The sequence below is a fragment of the Micromys minutus genome (genome assembly GCF_963924665.1).
Source record: "Micromys minutus genome assembly, chromosome: 1".
In the NCBI taxonomy this organism is placed as follows: domain Eukaryota; kingdom Metazoa; phylum Chordata; class Mammalia; order Rodentia; family Muridae; genus Micromys; species Micromys minutus.
In genome coordinates, this window is record NC_137969.1 from 150,329,526 (window position 1) to 150,349,416 (window position 19,891).

General features: G+C 43.4%; 1 protein-coding gene across 1 annotated transcript in view; it reads right to left on the reverse strand.

The window, feature by feature from the left end:
- Positions 1 to 5,730: 5,730 nt before the first annotated feature.
- The window catches only part of SRD5A2 (steroid 5 alpha-reductase 2), a gene marked incomplete at both ends in the record, with an annotated part of 30,888 nt that continues 16,727 nt past the window's right edge, over positions 5,731 to 19,891 (reverse strand). The window contains 4 exons of the mRNA XM_080921759.1: positions 5,731 to 5,797; positions 9,175 to 9,325; positions 11,371 to 11,472; positions 14,930 to 15,093. Of these exons, the coding sequence (XP_080777885.1) occupies positions 5,731 to 5,797; positions 9,175 to 9,325; positions 11,371 to 11,472; positions 14,930 to 15,093 (484 nt within the window). The remainder of the gene's footprint in view (positions 5,798 to 9,174; positions 9,326 to 11,370; positions 11,473 to 14,929; positions 15,094 to 19,891) is intronic.

Genomic DNA, 19,891 nt, shown 5'->3' on the forward strand with positions numbered 1-19,891 from the left:
CTGCGCTCCTGGCCATGGGCTATTGGAGAACCAAAGGTTAAGCTGGAAAAGACATAACTCCTCAGGCTCACGGCTGTGCCAAGAGCCACTCACTTGCTTGTCAGGATGCCTGCCATGAGGTACCACAGGAAGTCCAGACAGTTGTAAATGTCATAGGCTTGCTTATCCATGTTCAGAAGGATGTAAGATGCCTCCTTCAAGTTTCCCCTCAGAGCTCAATCCGTCTCTTCAACAGTGGAGCCACTGTTTGTGAAGGTAAACCTTGAAATGGGGATCCTGAATGGAAAGTTTCTCCCCATCAAATGGAAAGGCCATCTCTACTACTAAGGCAGGAAAGACCCTTTAGTGTTGAACAGACTCGTGAAAACTGTACCGGATCATTCTCCTGGAGTGAACCAAGCAAAATGAGCATGTGTGTGAGTCAGAGCCCAGAACCTGGAGAGTGCCTTCTTTGTGAAGTCTACATAACGGCAAGGGACATGGCTAATCCAACATTACCCCAGGGCTGTGAGAATAGCTTGGTGGTACTGGCTTCAATCTCCAGTAATCACTACGAACTTTTTGTGTGGTGAGTAAATATTTAATAAGTTATCCCTGTGTGGGTTGGTTCAGACCCACAAGGTTCTGCTGGGTCTTCCTGTGGAAGCCTGCTGTGAAAACACTTCTGACCCTCAAAAGGACAAAATGATACTCAGATTAGCTGGGCATCTTGGGGAAGCATTTTACCTCCATGGGTTACCATCTATAATAGGAAGTCATGTGACTGGCCTATGTCTAATATCGGCTTACACATTTTAAACCTAGACTGAAAATCAAATCAAGCACACTTTCTCCAGTCAGCAGGGAACAGTTCCTCTGTTAAAGCTCCTTGGCAAGGGCAAGAAAAGGCATCTTGGCAGTTAGCCACCAATGACACACCAGCAATGTGCTTCAGTAAGACCCACTCAGGGTCTGCTCCGCTCACTTGCTTTTCTTGTACTCTGGTTTTAGGAAAATTTTAAATAAATAGAAAATATGTCTTTGGAATGAGGACACATTCAGAATTTTATTACATATTTATGTTTATATACGTACATATTATATATTATATTGTAACAAATGTACATATAATATATATTTTTAAATATATTCAATATATTATATATTTAACATAATATATAAGATATTAAATTTAAATTTTATTATATACATTATAAGTGATAGATATAATATATATAAAACATATATTATAATTACATATGATATAGAAATAGTATATAATAATTATACATTATATATACTTACTATAATATATATTATGATATATAAATCATATAAACATATTGTATAATATAAAATAATATGTGTTGTGGAATATGTTATAAATAATATGTGGTATGACTATATAATATAGTTTGTATGAGATATATAGATATTTCATGTACAGATATATAGATAAGCCTTCAATATGAACACTGAGGTTTAAGACAATGGCTTGGATAACTGGGAATCCCTCAAATGTCAAGGGAAGATCTCATATTCTAGACAGATATCTTATTTAATTTAAGAATGTCTGTGATCAGGGTGCAAGCTGTCTCAGTGGTAAAACGTGAGAACCAGCGTTGGCTACCCAGACCCAGGATGGAAGGAAAGAGCTCTCAGAAGTACACCTCCAACCTCCAAACACAGGCAAGTGCACTCACAGGCACTCAGTGGTGATAAAGTTTAAAACTTTAGATGAAAGTCTGTGCTTAAGTAGATTAATCTGAAGTACTAATAAGGTTTTGTGGGATTAAAATAAAACACATGGGTAAATGGACTAAACCAGAAGTCTCCTGAATAAAATTCTAGATATTGCCCTCTCGTGGTAAGAATACGCCATTGCTAAATGGCAGCTTTGTCAGCCTAAGCCAAATGGAGGCAGCCATTTTAGTGAGCATTTTCACATGTAAAGAATTGTCTAGACTTTTTCATGGAAGTAAAATAAAAATCAAATTTTAAACATTTTATGTGTCTCAGTCTGGCCTCTAAGTACCTCCCTGTGTAGCCGAAGTTGACACTGCACTTCTGATGTTTCTGCTGGGACCTCACAAGTGCTGGGGCAAGCATACCTTGTGCTGTGTGTGGAATCCAGGGTCTCACCTATTTTAGGCAAGCACTCTACTGAGCTTCATCTTCAGCTCTAAAATAAAGGATATGAGCGAAGTGGTTTTCAATCACATAGAGCCCTAAAAATCTTTTCTTTTGGGAGAAGTCACCACTCATGTGAAAGCTTACCTAGTCTGCATCTTGGGAGTTCCCCCAAAGGCCTACACCTTAGAGTTGGTTCCCAGCTTGGCAGAACTAGGAGATGGGAGAACTTTATAGGGTCTAGTGGGATGTCTTTGGGTCACTGAGGAAAGGAGGCATGCCCTCAAAGGGGGACTGTGGGACTCTGGTGCCTTTGGCTGTCTCTCCTCTCTTCCTCCTCTCGTTCTCTGGGCCAAGAGGTTAACACATATGTTCCACTACATGCTCCCACCACAGTGTGCTACCTGCTACAGGCTCAAAGCAAATGGACCACACATTCCTGGAATATGAGCCAAAATTAAACCTTTTCTCTTTATAAGATGATTTGTCCCAGTTACTTGTTTCAGTAAAAACTTCTTAACACTGTATTTTTCCTCTTAGATATCACTGAAATCAGGACACAACTGGCCTTGGTGTATTGTCCCACACCTTCCTTGTACCTCCTGGGATTCTGAGCTATGATTTAGAAGCTGCCAGCCATTCTTTATTTCTTATTCATGGCCCCCGATTTCAGATTGGCGAGATAAAGGAAAATAACAAGAAAGAAAACAGCAAGACCAGAAACTAAGATGGAGAAGGTAAGGGGGTTGGGGGGAACACCACTCAATAGATACACTGTAATGCCACAGAAGATATGGGTCTTTATTTTATTCATAGCGGTCATGACTTGAGAGGCATTTGATGAACAAGAAGGAGCACTTGCTTATAACGCTACAATCTGTATCTTCATTACATATCCTACTTCAAACCTCTTATGACTCCAGTGTTAACCAACACTCAGTTTCTCTACCAAATGATAAAACCAGAGCCCAATTTCTCAAGCATATTTCCAATAGTGTTGAAAGCACCCACCTGGGGCTAAGGAGATAAAATTTCAACCATTCTGAGTCGGAGTGCTCAGTTCCTTTCTTACAGAACCCACATTCCAGCCTCTTCAGGGGAGACATCCCTTCACCAGCGGGTGTACACTGAAGTGTTGGTGTGCTAACCACAGTACTCACACAGGAACCAGGCTCGGTGTGCTGAGGTGACTCAGCAGTTCTCAGCCTGTGGCTCTTGGCCCTTTTGGTGGTCAAATATATATCCTGCATATCAGATGTTTACTTTACAGTTCGCAACAGTGGCTGTGAAGTAGCAACAAAGCAATTTTATAACTGGGGGGTCACCATGACATGAGGAAGTGGATTAAAGGGTCACAGCATTAAGAAGATTGAAAACCACTGATGTATATTCATCATCTTACTAAATTTTCTTATGTGTGAATAGTAATTTGATTATATTCACCCTCCCATCATCTTCTGTCTCTTATATGTCTCCTTCCAACTTTTAAAAGCATGGGTTTTCAACCTGTGGGCATGACCCTCTTAGGAATCAAAAGAGGCTACCTAAGAGCATCATAAAACACAGATATTTACTTTATAATTCATAACAGGAGTAACTGTTATGCAGTAACAACAAAAGTCATCTTATGGTTTGGAGTCCCCTCAACATGAGAAATGCAGCATTAGAAAGATGGACAGTCACTGTTTAGTTTATGTAGAAACTTCCTAATTTTTACAATTTGAAACTTGAAACGCAAGATAAAATAAACTAAAACTAAGTGTAAAACCCTGTCTAAACTGAATGAAAGGAGCTTTCTGCCCGGATGAGCATCTGGTCAGATTGTGTAGATCTCGGCTTCTGCCACTGGGACCTGAGGGCTGATATTCAAGCTACTACTGGAACATATCATCTAAAATATGTTTCAAGGAAGAAATTCTGGAAGAAACTTGCTCGGGGTGTCTGATACCCTTGACATCATCACAAACATCTCAAGTTGAACAGTCTACTGTCTGACATATTAATTTCTCATAGCTAGAAGGTTTCCTGATATGAGTTTACACTGTTGCAACACAATTCTTTATTCTCTCAGGATCCATTCATACTGTGTCTTTTTCTTTGTCTTCAGTAAAACCCGACAAGAAAATCCACAGCCGTGTTGTGGATGAGTGAGATCTCTCTAATTGTGAAACCTTCTGGAAGGTCCAGTGCTCATTGACTAAGACACTGTGTACATTTGAATTTGGGTCAAAAAAGGGAATTCCATTATTAAATCTCACTTTTTTCTATCTTCCTAATTAACTAATGCAGAGGAAGCTGAGACTAGGCTTTCATTTATGCATGGGGTGGGTCTATAGAGCTTAAAAATGTAAATCTTAGCCACTCTGTGGAATTAACAAAGGTATGCTTTTAATTACTTCTTTAAGCACTGCCCTCAGCCCAGACATTTTTTTCTTTTTCTTTTTTTCTTTTTTTTTTTTTTTTTTTTTCCTTTTTGGCTGGCTGGCTGGCTGGTTGGTTGGTTGGTTGGTTGGTTGGTTGGTTGGTTGGTTGGTTGGTTGGTTGGCGGGTTGGGTGGTTGGGTTGTTTGGTTGGTTGGTTGGTTGGTTTGTTTGATTGGTTAGTTGGTTAGCTGGTTGGCTGGCTGGCTGGCTGGCTGGCTGGCTGGCTGGCTGGTTGGTTGGTTAGTTGGTTGGTTGGTTGTTTGGTTGGTTGGTTAGTTGGTTGGTTTGATTGGTTAGTTGGTTAGCTGGTTGGCTGGCTGGCTGGCTGGCTGGCTGGCTGGCTAGCTGGTTGGTTGGTTGATTGGTTGGTTGATTGGTTGGTTGGTTGGTTGGTTGGTGTAAAACCAACATACAGAGTAATTGGTTTCATTGTGGAATTTTCATGAATACTTTATTTTTGCCAATCTTCCTCCCCTACTCTCCTACATTTCTCTGGCTGCCCACTTCCCCCTCTTCCCCCTGCAGTAGCCTCTCTCAGCTTTCATACCACACAATTTGTATTTCCCTCTTTTTACTTCCCCACAAGACCTCTTTTTCCTTCTCATGATCTCCTTTCTAAATCAATAAACTATATGACTTCCAGCACACACATATAAACAGATACATACATATATTTACATTAAAATCTAGAACCTGCATATGAAAAAAGCATGCAGTATTTGGCTCTCTGAGTTAGGGTTAGGTTGCTTAATATAATAATTTCCAGTTCCACCCACTTTCCAGAAAATGTTATAGTTTCATTTTTCATTATGTCAGTCCAAAGGGTTTTGACTACAGAACCTCCCAAAATTGACACAGAATAAGAAAACAGTCACATCTTCAGATCATACATTGAGAAAAAATGGAGAACTGGGAAGTTTCTAAATGGCATAGCTAAGAATAAAACGGCCTCTGTGAAGCTTCAAAAGGAAATTAGGTTAGGACTCTCAGGGCAGACAGAAGTATAGGCCGAGCAGGACTCTGCAAGCAACTGGAATAACAAGAGACCTTTGAACATCATCGTGTGTGTGTGTGTGTGTGTGTGTGTGTGTGTGTGTGTGTGTGTGTGAAGATACTGTTCAGTTATAGTTTACAGTTTATGGTTTCAGCAGTGAAGCAGTTTCTCCATAGAAGTTCTGTTTCTTAAAGGTGGGGTTCTTTAGAAGAGGAATGGGATGAGGGCTTTCCTAGATTTGGGGTAATCCTTAAACATCTTAAGGTAGAACCTAAGAAGACAAGAAAAAAAGGAATTATTATAAATGCAGCAAAGTAGTGGCCAGCCCAAGAGTGTCACCCCCACCCAAGTCAACCCAGTGACTTAGCATCTGACCATTCCTGCGGACCACGTGCCCAGCATCCAACCCCTTCCTACAGTCTGCTCCTTGTAAATGTCGGTAATTTGTGTGCAGATAAATGCAAAGTCATATTCAGAGGGTAGTGGTGGTGGTTTTACAATCTTACAAACATGCTTTCGATCAGTCAACTTTACATTTAAAAACCGTTAAAGAGGTAGATTTTATGACATGTGTATTTCACCTGATTTTTTTATATAGGCAAAAAGGAAGAGCTCACTTTGCTGAAATCTACAGGAAGCCAAAGCCTCCCAAAAACTTTGGGCAACCAGTGCAATAGTGGCAAGCCAGTTATGAAGATAACCAACTACTCTGGTTTGACCTGAGGCCTGCTTCATAGGAGGAAATCCATATCTGGGACTCTAAACACCCGTGCAAAAGCCCATAGCTGGGGACATCATAGGTCGAGTGGGGAAGTTCCTGCAACTGTTTTGCTAAATGGAGAACCTGTGCCCATCAGAGCACTGTCCAATGATTCTGGTTATACCCACAGACCAGTGCAAATGTCGGCTTGGCTCAGAGAGGCTCCTTTTTGCAGTGAACAGCAATAACTGCAAATACTCATAATGAATCACAGTACTGAGAATCAGGAACTGCTAAGAGCTCAGCCATGAATGGATCACCCTCTCTGGGGCATCACAGGAGACAGGGCGGGGGGGTGTGAGAGCTCAGAGGTGGAATTGAGTGAAGCAGACACTGTCTATAGAATATGGTATCACCACAATACTCCCGATTCTACGTTGGTTGGCATCACCCACATGAAGCCTGCACAAGACTGAGCTGGTCAATATCCTGCCGTGACCCTCCCCTAGGACCTGCAGGCTGGTAATCATAGCTAGTAGGAAGGAGTTCACAGGACCAAGAGATACTTCCTTCCTTTGGTGGTGTGGCCACCAATAAGGGCACCATGCTCTTGTAAATAATTCCTTACTGAGGACCCTGTAACCAAGTCCAGGAGGCCTACTCAGCCATGAGAGGTTAGTCAATGGGGCCAGCAGGAGGGCACCGCACCGAAAAGCACTTGTACTTCTGGAGAACCTGAGTTTGGTTCCCAGCATGCATGTCTAGTAGCTCACAAATCCTTGCCTGTAACTCAGCTCCAGTATCCGATGCCCTCTTCTGAGTGTCCACACACACATGTGCATACAAACACACATACACACAACACATGTAAATAAAATAAAAGTACACCTTTGAAAATAAGATTAAAAAAACATGTAAGAGCAAGAGGAAAACAACAGGGAAATAAAAGATGCGTATAACAAAAATACATTATATATGTACGAAAATGCACGACTCATTATTGTGTCTAACTAAACACCTGCTAACAACAAATAAAATTTACAAAAATCATGGGCAAAGTTAACTTCAGAGAATCAGAGCAGTGTTTGAAAAATATCTCTTCCTGAAGTCTGAGGGTGCAACTATTGCTATAGATCTGATTCTGCCCCCTAAAAGGTAGGTGGCAGTCCTAACTCCCAACACCTGACATTGCATTCGAATTTTGAAACTATGGTATTGCAGATGTAATTAATTAAAACAGTGCATACTGATGCAGGGTGGACCCTTAATCCCATAGATCTGAAAAGAAACACACTGGATGATTGGTCACAGAAAGATTGACAGAGACTGGAATGAGGCATCTGCCCCAGTCACAGAGAACCAAGAACAGTGAGTCTCCACCAGAACTGAACAGAAAGAAGCAAGAAAGGATTTTTCTTCAAGCCATTCCAGAGATAGATTTTCCCTTGCTCTCAGCCATGCAGCCTGGGGTCCTTTCGCAGCCTGGGGGGGGGGGGGGGGGATACCTCTTACAGGAAGCCTTTGCCCTGGGTAATAAAGTTGTCCTCTTAACTGGTTGAAATGTCCCTCCAGGCATAGTAAAGACAAAATACAGGCTGCTAAAGTGCTTTGGGTTTGAATGGGAAGACAAAAGCGATCCTGTGAGCCAGAGAGCCTGGTTTGACCTGCTTTGGCTTAAAAAGACCCTGTGTGCTCGGAGTCCAGCCAACGCCTGCCCTCTTGGTCCCAGAAAAAGAGACCCCTTGCTCTCCCCCCAGAAGGAACATAACCAGATGGCTTCAGTTGGATTTTGATATTGCACCAGCTGGGAACTTCTGGTAGAATTATTGACAGAAACGTCCCTGTCTATGCTTTAGAGAGGCAGAAATACCGAAGCGAAAGATTAAGATGCACTCAGTCCGGTTCTTTACTCCATAGGTTCCTTCTTGGTCTCTAGGCTGTCTCTTTTCTACAAAAGCTACTTGAAGGTAAGAAGGTGACCTCCTAGCTTGAGAGGGACAGGGTTTCAATGGTGTCTAATGCTACTCTACCCCTGGCTAATGGATTAATAAAGTGTTAACTAACTAATTAATTAGACCAACCCTCCAAGGGGGAAAAAGCTTAAGTGCCTGCATTTCCAACATGTACCAGCAGATGGGGCACTCGGGACTCACCTGCTTACCTTATTTTGTCACTGGCAATGGTCTCATCCCTGGATGACAGACACATCAAGAAATACAATGGAAGAGAACTGAACTGAAGTGTGACATCTCTTTCACCTCTTAGTCCATTATCTGACGTTTCCAGCCAAGCAGTGATAAACCTTATTTGGAGAAGAATACTATGTGGATGCAAAGACTTTGTGACATTATCAACTGTCAACTTGACCCTTAGGAGGCAGGCATCTGGTCATACCTATGAGGAACTGTTTATATTAAGGATATCCTTGGGCTGGAGAGATAGCTCAGTGGTTAGAGCACTGACTGCTCTTCCAGAGATCCTGAGTTCAATTCCCAGCAACCACATGGTGGCTCACAACGCCCTCTTCTGATGTGTCTGGAGAGAGCTACAGTGTACTCATATGCATAGAATAAGTAAATCGTTTTTTTTTTTTTTTTTTTTTTTTTTTTTTTTTTCTTTTTTTAAGAATAGCCTTGGAGAAATGTCTGTGAAGGGCTGTTTTGATTCAGTTCATCGATGTGGGAAAACCCATCTTAATTCTGGCAAAGTCCCTGATGACGGACCCTGGACTGTCTGAACGAAGAGGGGCAAGCTGAGCAGAGCATGGTGCACTACTGACTCGTTTGCTTTCTGCTTTGGACTATGAAGGCAATGTGATCAGCTGCTCTAAGTTCCTGCTACTTTGACACACATGTCCTGGGAGAGTGACCCAAATGAGCCCTTTCTTCCTCCCATTGCTTTTGTGGGGTGTTTCATCAGAGCAAGACAGGCCTCTGTTAAAAGTTTACCTGTGGCTGTAAAAAGCTTGCATCCCCAGGAAACAAAGTGTGAAAAATGCAAAAGCAAAGGCTGGCACGGACCAAGTGGCCAAGGCATAGCCCATCCATTCAATAATCTCGCCCAGGAAATTGGCTCCAGAAACATAAGTAAACAAGCCACCTGTGTACAGAAGAAACAAAAGGACAACAGTCAGAACGGTGTTACTGTGACACTGTATCCAAAGACTCGTCCACAGCCAGAGTTCTGAGGAAGCTTCTCAGAGATATGGGAAAACAAAGCAACAACAACCCCTGGCTGTAGAATGTTCTGGAATCCTAAGAAGCAGCCCCATGGGCTGTTGGACCACCAGCTTCAAGCAAGACAAGTCAGAGGTGCAGATGACCTGCTTTTGTCTGGTTCCATTAAAGAACACCTTCGGGCAGCTCCTTGCCTTCCTAAGCCTTTCCCTGGCAAATCCAAAGGTCAACTGTCATGGTGCACACCAGTCACACTAAGTGAGACCACACACAACATTGAAATAAAGACTTAACATGTGTGGGAAAGGATGTGCTTCTCTGATCTTTGATTGTCCACTACCTGGCCCCCTGCACTACACACCATTCAAGTTGAAAGCAGAGAACATTTGTCCACTGGCCTTGGAAAACTCTGCTACTGCTAAGGTATCCCACAAGATATTCCCTCTCTCAGAACTATTTAGAAATCAAAATATTTCTAATGATATTCAATAGACCCACACTCAAACTTTATGAGCTTATTAAACTAGGACAGTTGTGACCAAAACAGCTTTTCTCCTTCTATAATTTCATTATAATGTGCTCTTGTGTTATTCTCTCTTGGTCTCATAACTCAGTTGGAAGCTGGCCTTGGCAATCTGGTTTTTAAGAACTGTCTCAGCTCATCTTTACTTAATTATTAAGCCGATGTTTTAAAGCGTCGGTGTGGTTGGAATGTGAGTGCTGCCCACAGATTCCTGTGTGAACACTTTGTCCCTAGATGGTGGTACCATTTCAGAAAGGTATGGAACCTTTTGAACATGGGTCCTCACTGGCATGAAAGGCTGTTAGGTGTGGGTGGACTTGAGAGGAATAGGTAGGCTGGTTCCTGCCCAGATGTAAGCAAGTCATCCCATGTTCCTGCCACCAATGGTAAGAGTTTTCCTAGTGCTGGCCTAGCCTAGCCTTCTCCACCTTGATTTGTGACATCATTTGCCCAGTATTTTGTCCCAGCTGTGGGAGAGCTAACACAAGGAGCAAGATTCTATTGCTTTTCTTAGGGACAACATATAATAATTATATTAACCATGAGACAAGCCAGTGCTATGTCTGGGAGTGAGGGAGCCATTTTCCCATGCATACTGCTCTGGGAAACTTCCAGTAGGCATGAAGGTTTTGTAAAATGCACAATATTGGTGGTTGTAATCATATGTAGGCCTAGGCTGAGATCTGCTTTTTTTTTTTTTTTTAGATTTTAGCAAAACAGTTTTTTTTTTTTTTTAATTCAAAATTTCAGAATAGACTGTAGTCTATAACCTAGGTATGGAGTAGGCTGCCAGTCTGAGTTTGTGTAAGAAGACAGTGATGCTCACATAACAATGAAATCCTCTGCTTCACTGATCCCACAGGGAGGTTCACACCCTGTGTAAATGGACAGGCTTAGATCCTAGGCTGTAACCCATTCCCCACTGCCGATATCCAAGCCTGGTGCCCTCTGTCACCTTGAGAACACTGTGCTCTTCCTTCCTTGGGTGAGAGAGAAGTCTCTTGTAATGCTTTCTTTTACCCCCAACCCTGTGCGTGTGTGTGTGTGTGTGTGTGTGTGTGTGTGTGTGTGTGTGTGTGTGTGTGTGAAACACTGCCAACCTTGAACTCACTGTAAACTAAAGGGTGACCTTGAACCCCTGATCTTCCTGCCTCCCCCTCCGAAGTGTTGGGGTCGTGGATATTATACCATGCCTGTGGTTACGTTACTGGAGACAGAACCCAGGGCTTTAAGCATGCTAGGCAAGCACTCTACCAACTGAGTTATGGCCTCATTGCTCTTGGAGCTCTCTTGGGTTCTGTTTAGGGGACAGAGTATGCAGGAGAGGACAGAAGGTGGCCTAAGTGTATCTAGTGCATAGCGGTGATGTCACGGATCCCCCTTTGTTAATCACTGGGGCAGGCTCCAGGGAAGAGTGGGAACCTTGGTGTCAGGACAGGCATTACCTTGTGGAATCCTATAGATGACTTCTCCAGGCCTCCTGAGCTGGCGCAGCATGCAATCACTGTGGATGTTGATTCCCATCCCCAAGATGAATAGGAAGACACCTTGGCAAAGAAGAAAAGAGACAAGTCAAAAGATTTGCTTTGACCTGGTATGAAATCACACAAGATAGGTTGTTGGGTGTTTATTGTTGTTTTGTTGGTTCATTTTGGTTTTGGTTTTGGGTTTGGGTTTGAGGTGTTGTTGTTGTTGTTTTGTTTTTTCAAGAGAGGGTTTCTCTGTGTAGCCCTGGCTATCCTGGAACTTAGTCTGTGGACCAGGGTGGCCTCAAACTCATAAAGTACCTCTGCCTCCCGAGTGCTGGGAGGTGTATTAAAGGTGTATTAAAAGAGATTAAAGGTGTATGCCACCACTACCTGGCTTATTTCTTAAAATAAAGGGAGGGCATTTAATTGCTAAATCTAAAAGTTTGGATAGGCACCCAAGCCTTCAGGGAAGAGAAGTTGTACTCTCCCAGAAAATCATGATGGACAGGGATTTGAGAAGGGAGACAAGCAGAGGAAGCAGTGCTGTGTATATCGATAAGCCATTTTAATAAATCAACATGCTATAGCAAGCACTGGGCTCACTCACAGATGACCGACTGACTGCTCATTCAATGGCCAGGGCTACTCTCTTTCTCTTTGCCATGCCCAGCTGTAAAAGTTGAAAGGCAATCATTACATGTATGAAATTGTCTAAGAACAAGCTTTTTTCATAAAAATGTGACTCGGTATTCTTTGTCATTAGATATAAATATTATGCTCAAGGTAAGGGCTTAATAAAATGAACGCTGTTAGCAGGTAGAGGAACTGCAGGGCTCTGGAAATCATCTGAAGACGTTAAGCTTGGGAGAAGTGGGAGCGTGCTCTGTGTAATACTACTGTGAACGTAACATACATGTTAATTGATGTTGACAGAAGGGAATTTCCCATTGCCACCACCTCAGATCACCACATATGAGCACCTCCCTATACATCCTTCCGTTTTCACCTGATCTGACAGTTCGTCGTGTAACTTCAAGGCCATATCATCGCAGCTCCCTCAGATGTCCCCCGAATGCCTCTTATAGGTGGTTTGTGTAAACTAAGGTCAGGTAGAGCCACAGCTGGCTTCTGCTTGTTATGTTCATTACAGCCTCTTTAATGTGGCCCAGACGGTTTGAATTCAGAAATAACCAGTCATCCCTTAGATGGCTCCCTTTGCCAGATGTGACTAGGTGGTTTGCTCATGGCTCTCTTTGCTGTATTCCCGTGAACTGGCTGAAGATGTGTTCAGTGTGGTCGCATTACCAGTTCATGACATAAGGAGGTGGCCAGTCTGTTCTCAGGTTAGGAGACCTCCAATGCATTCTCCTCCTTTTTATTGACTCACATGTGTGTGGGGTGTGCATGCACATGTGTTATACCTGTGTGAGTATATGGGGTCACGGGTGACTATGAGGTGCCATGTGGGTGCTGGGACCCAAGTCTTCTGAAAGAAGCTTGGTGCTTTTAATTACTAATCCATCTCTCTATCCTACAATGCATTTCCTTCTTAATTAAGTAATAAAATGTATCACCTGGGAGAAAATCTCAGCCTACCAACCCCCAGTTCTTTACTTTGAGGCACAATAAGGAAGTTTTAAAGCTCCAATATTCTTTTCCCATTTATGTACATTTTCTATCTCGTTTTTTACATTAAAATATCATACCATACAATTGTTCACATCTGTTAATTTTGTGTTTTTAATTTTGCATAACTTGTTTTATGTATGTACCTGTATGTGTGTGCATGTCTGTATGTCACACATATGCAGGTATCTGCAGAAGCCAGAAGGCCAGAAGAGGGCCCAGAGCCCGTGAATCTAGAGTCACAGGCACTTGTGAGTCACCCAACAAGGGTGCTGGGAACTGAACTTGGGTCCTCTGTTTTGTGGAGATGACACCTTACAGGACATATGTGCAACATTTGTGCAGTGAAGCCTGTGGTCCTCTGTGAGTCTTTGTTCACCCTGACTGACAGACCGAAGGGCATCATGGGGCAGGATTCTCGGTGCAGGGGTTACTGCAGACATCCAGCCTAGACATAACTATGGTTTAGTGTAGGCCAGAACTAATGCAGCTATGAAGAAGAGCATCCAGCAGGAACTGGTTCTAGAGACAGGCAGAAGTGAGCCAACAGGCTAATGTGACTTGTGACATTAATGGAAATCATAAACTCTATTGACCGGCTATTATTTTCCATGAGCTGAGACACCGCAAAGAATGTGAATGTCCTGGACCTTGATTCTTCTTACAAACATGGGGGGAGGGGGCCAGGGAAATGGCTCACTCTGTCATGTCCTTGGCTTGCAAGCATGAAGAACTGAGTTTCCTCCCACAACCCCCATTCTTCAAAAGCCTGCATAGTGACACACATTTGTAAACCCAGCAAAGGGGACAAAGAGAGAAGCAGATCCCTGATACTCCCTGCCCTAGACATATGATGTGTGTGTGTGTGTGTGTGTGTGTGTGTGTGTGACATATATATTGTATAATATATGGAATATATTATATACCACAATATATATCACATATATTAAACATATACATCTATACATATAAACAGCTCTAATTTTGTATCTATTACATGTTGGTCAGCTACTCCTGAACATGAGGCCTGTCCTAGAGTGGTTCCTATGACTCCATAGCATAGAAAAAAACTAGCCTCCCCTCGTGCAGCAAGGTTTAGTTGTCAATCTTTACCCTAGTGGCTAGGTTTTCATTCATTCATTCATTCACTCATTCATTCTTTCATTCATTCAAAATATAAGATATAAAATATAAGATAAAACAAAAACTCACACTGAAGTGGGACAAAACAACAGAAGGAAAAGAGCCCAAAGAAGGCACAGGAATCGGAGACCCAATTGTTCGCACACTCAGGAGTCCCACAAAAACACTAACCAGACACCCTAAAACACGCACAGAGGCCCTGCTGCAGCCCCGTGCAGCCCCTGTGCATCCTGCCTTAGTCTGTGAGTTCCTGTGAGCTTCGCTCGTGTTGATGTCGATTCAGAGGACGATATTGTCCTGGTGCCTCCATCTCCTCAGGCTCTTACCCTCTTTCTGCCTCCTTTTCCATGGAAAACGGAGGAAATTTTTAACTATCAAGTTTCAATTATTTCAGGTAAGGTGTTTAGGAAAAGCCTCTTTGAGGAGGGCTAAATTGGTAGAAAGATGAACGAATCGAGGGAAAAGGGCAGGCCTCAAAGCTCAGAGAGACACGGAGCGTCCAGGACCGAAGCGCTGGGTCAGAGCAGGCTTGACCATCTGGATCCCCACAGCAAGGCTTCTTGGGATAGCCCATAAAGTAGGGTGAAGGGGAGCAGGACAAACTGCTAAGCTGAACATCTGGTTTTTATAGGCAGGGGAACCTGATCCTTTCTTAGGCGTGGTAGAACAATCTCCCTGGCTGACCAAAGCGGGAAGGGAGGGGTGAGAAGAGACAATGATGACTGGGTGTAACCTAGGAAGGGGTGGGAGACAGTCGGTCACTTACCGAAGCTAAAGCGCACATCTGTGTACCACTCCTCGGGGTATTCTGCGCAGTAAATCAGGTTGTAGGCTTGAAGAAGTCCGTTCCCTACGGAGAAAGCAGTGGCTCTCAAAAAGATCACCGCTGGGAAAGGCCTCCCTCTTGTGAGCAACGAGTAAATAAACGTCCTAGGAAGAAGAGATAAGGAGTCATTATTGAAGGGAGAAAGAAAGGAAGGGGAGGGTCCGGAGAGAAGCGGGGGGGGGGGGGGGGGGGGGGGTGTGAAGGGAGCTCGGACCACAAACAGTCCAGATAACCACACTCAACTCATTCCTGTGAACACTTTACCCTTAACTTTGGCCCAGTGAGTAAAATGTTTGACTTATAAGCAGAAGGACCTGAGTTTGACTTCAGTCTACAGGATTTTGTCATTGCTCTTTCTTTTGCTTTGCTTTTCTTTAAGCCTGCTATGATAACTGCCCTTGTAACCCAGCACAGGGGACACAAGGACATGCATTGGATGGAGGTCACTGTCTGGTACAAGACTTGCTTGTGTTTTGTTTGTTTTTGTTTTGCTGGTGGTGATTATGTTTTGTTGTTGCTTTGCTTTTTGTTTGTTTGTTTGTTTGTTTGTTTGTTTGTTTGTTTGTTTGCCTTATAACGTTAAAATGCATAGAAACTACCATCTGGTGCCTTGTTTTATTTACAAAAGGTAGACAGCACCCACACTCAGTAGATGATGACAGAGGAAAAACTAGAAGAATCATCACCCCCATAAAAATTAAGGGGAAAAATGGCTCCACAAAAATGTCCAAATCAATCCCCTTTTCAGAAACTTGGATGTTAACTAAAAGTCTGCAGCAACCTGCAGCCCTCTGATAAAGACTGAATTACATCAAACCCAGCAAACCTTGAGACATCAACTCATCCTAGCTGGACCCACTTACCACATCCATGCTCTCTGCCCCTTACAACTGATAGCTGATGCCGAAAGTGTTGCCTAGCATGAGAAGGAGCGGGCTCTTCACTCTCCCTAAGAGAAGCCTTTTCCCCACGTGTCTAGTGTCTCCCTGCAAAGCTCTGCTTTGCTCAGCATGTTTGTCTGTACCCACCTCACACATGCTGAACGATTTAGACAACAGTGCCTTTTAGTATTTCAATAGCTTGGTAACCTGGGGTGGTTACCAAGGGGGTAAAAAGATGAACCATATGAAAGTTCACAAGGAAGAGCTAGGGCATGTAATGGTCTCAGGAGCTTCGCAACACTCAGATGTATTCCTAGGGAAAGTAGTATTTGAAAATATCAATATAGATGGGGTGCCCAGAAAAACAGCACTCTCTGAGGGGTAACAATCCACCAGCAGTGACACGCAGCCAGGCCTCCATCCATCAACACCCTCAGGAAGCCAGGCATCCTGAGAAAAAATAGCTTCACATCACAGGCAGGGTGATTACAATTAAGCATTTATCCAACATCCCACTCTCCTGACTAAGAAGACACTTGTCATCTTCAATTACTGACCAGAAGCTTGTCTTCTCAATAAAACAGCAACAAGTGAATGCTACCCATAGAAAGGGACTCCAAAATCACCCACGGACTGAGCCATGACTTTTTTAAAAGAGCTGCTAAGTGCAAAAGAGTAAAAGAATCTCTTTGAGCAGGATCATGAGTGAGGGCGCTGCCTGCTTCTCCTTCTTTGATGGTAGGCACCTCACACAAGAAGCCAAGTCAGGAAGGTTGTTTCTTCCCTTGTTCTTAAATCCAACTCTGGAGAAATGGCAGGTGTGGAAGCCCCTGCAGGGACAGCAGGTGAGGCAGGGGCTTCAGCAGTATTTGAGGCCAGCAATGGTTGCATACACTTTTAAATGATGCTCTTGCCTCATTCCTTGAAAGGATGTCCTAGTGACTACTGCCACTGGTGAGGAGAACAGCCTATGTCACCTGGGACATACGTAGTCTCATCCGAGCCATACCAGAACCCCACGAGAATGGCAGTGATGGAAACAGACACATCCGTTCTCCCAGCCTACCACAGCGCCATCTACAGGCTCCTCTCCCCAGAGTACCCAGCTCCTGATGTCCGGTGACAGGTTTGGGAATGCTAGTGGCTCTTGACTCCTCTGTCTCTCACATTCACAGGAGGACACTGACCCAGGCCTAGTTCACATGACAAATACACTTCTCAAGAGAAATGACTCTGACGGAAACAATCACCAAAGAAATAACTAGCCAAGTGTAGAAATACACAAAAATCTTGAGTAGATAATGAGCAGTGTACACTGGATAAAGTATACAAATGCATTTGGTAAATAAGCCTCCAAAGAATGCCCATGTAGGATGATGTCATTATACAACAAGGTTGATCCAGGCTATCATTGGATGAGAAGGAAAGGTAGGCGGGGAAAAGTCTAGGAAGGAGAGAGAAGGAGGAGAAAGAAGGAAATTCAAGAGGAGGCTTCTTGGAAGCAGATATGGATGTTTCTCTTGGCACATCTCTATATAGGTCATTATGGATATTTTATAAGGGATGGAATTGTACAGGATCATTTGACTTATTTAGGTGGGCAAATTATACTAGTTGGATCAGAGTATTTCGGTGTGTTCTTTGATGTGGTGACTTAGTTGAGTTCGAAGTGGCGGGTCGCACAAAGCCCACCACAGAGTTTGGATGTGTGTGTGCAAGGCTTGGCGACAACATGCCAAGGGAAAGTGAGAGAAAACAACATTCTGGGGGGATCGTGGACTATCCAGGACAGAAGCACCCAGGGCAGGAGAAGTGGACCACACCTGGGTCAAAAAAATCGGGGGTCAGTGAGTACTTAGAGGCGGCATAGAGCCGCTAAGATAAAGATGCCTGCGGTGCCACGTGACCCTACGGGAACTGGCACTAGCGCGGGATAAAAGTTTATCACCTTATATTTTTATCGCTACATGCTTAGGGAAATGTTTTCCTCGAGGTAGAAAATGCCAGTGAAAAGGGACCTGCATGACGATAGAAGATGAGAAAAACACAGCTAGAGTGCAGTGCTGAGAGGACACAGCAGATGGTTCTGAGCTGGAAGTTCAGGAAGGGATGACTTAAGGCTTCCGATATTACGAAGGGAGGAAATGCACCACGTCTGTTAGGGCTTTTTATTTTTATCTTATTCTGCAGATCTGTCTGTCTGCCTGCCTGCCTGTCTGTGTGTCTGTGTATGATGTGGGAAGGTAGAAGGCGGGTGGCATAAGGCAAGAAGAAGATTTGTGGAGTCAGTTTTTCTTCTCCTGCCTTTTCCTGGCCTCTGAGACTAATCAGGTCTTTCAGGCTTTCAAAGTGAGTGTCTTGGGGGCATCTCTCCAGCCAGTGGCTAGCAGCCTTCCTAATGCAAATGCAGAGAAGGATTTGACAGTGACCTAAGTCACATGGACCTACCCTGCCCTACCCCAGTGAAAGCATCAAAGGAAGTGACATGTTTCCCAGCATTTGCTTACACCATGCCTTGGGATTACTTGTTAAAGCAGAAGGAAGCATTAGAAGGTTCCTTCTTGTTCCTGAAGGTTCTACTTGGAAAGAATACTGGCCTTAGGGAGAGGCCTTGAGTTTGAGCAATAGCTCTCCTAAGCTCCTGTGTGACCTTGGAAGGTCACCTCCCTTCCCCTAGGACAAGTTCAGGTCTGAAAACACCAAGGTCATCACAAGGCTTTGGGTGGAGAAAGCCCAGAGCGGTGATTCTCAACCTTCCCGTTGCTGTGACCCTTTAATACAGTTCCTCATGCTGTGGTGACAGCAATAATAAAATCACTTCTGTTACTACTTTATGACTGAAATGTTGCTACTGTCACGAATTGTAAATAACTGGTATGTGGGGTATCTGACATGAGACCCTGTGAAAGCATCATCTGATCCCCAAAGGAGTCACTGCCCACAGGTTGGGAACCACAGCTCTAACCACTGCTCTAACCCATCAGTTACATTTTCATTATTTTTCCTGATTGGGAAAAACACTCAGGTCCCAGACATGTAGCAGAAGAGATAACAGTGACACTCAACACATTTGTTTGGACAGATGAGCAGGTGAGCCGTGGTTACAGAATTAGGGACACAGCACATATTCAGTGATATCTGTGATGTCATATTGTGCTTAAGGCCAAAGAGGCAAAATGGTGGATGTTTTAAGAGGCAAATTATTCAGATCAAATTCCTGTAATTTTACACATGGGAAGGCTAGAGCCCAGAGAAGCTAAAGAATATGCTCGTAATGATAGATCTAACAGTGGAATAACAGAAAACCTGGGTTTCTCTGGGTCTTTGGCTCAGTCCTGAGTTTGGTTCTCCGGCACCACAGGAGATCCAGGGGCAAGACCTCACATCTGAAGCATCACCACTGTGGCCGTGGAGACAGAACGATCCCTGGAGATCACTGGCCAGGGTTTCTAGCCAAACCCCTGGGGAGGTTCAGGTTCAGTGAGAAACCATGACTCCCAGAATAACGTAAGGGGCTGTGGAGATGGCTCAATGGTCAGGACCACTTGTTCTTAAAGAATCCCCACATTCAATTCCCAGAGCCCTCAGCCATCCACAACTCCAGTTCCAGAAGATCCAGTGATCTCTTCTGAGCTCCATGGACACCAGACACAGGCTTGGTGCACATACACACAAGCAAAACTCTCATAGTCACAAAATGAAATAAATTTGAAATTATGAAAAATAATGTGATAAAAATGGAGAAAGACATTGGACCTTGGCCTCTATGTGCATACACACACATGCATGCACACACACATGCACACACATGTACACACAAACATACACACACACCATATACACATAAAATAAAGCTAAATTAAATTAAACAAATGGAGGTCTTTTGCTAGATTTATTTGCCAATATTAAGCTTGCTGGTCACTAATGAATTGATTTTTTTTAAACCAATATGATATGATATGATATGATATGATGTTATGTGATATGATATGATAATGTTATGTTATATAATATGATATGA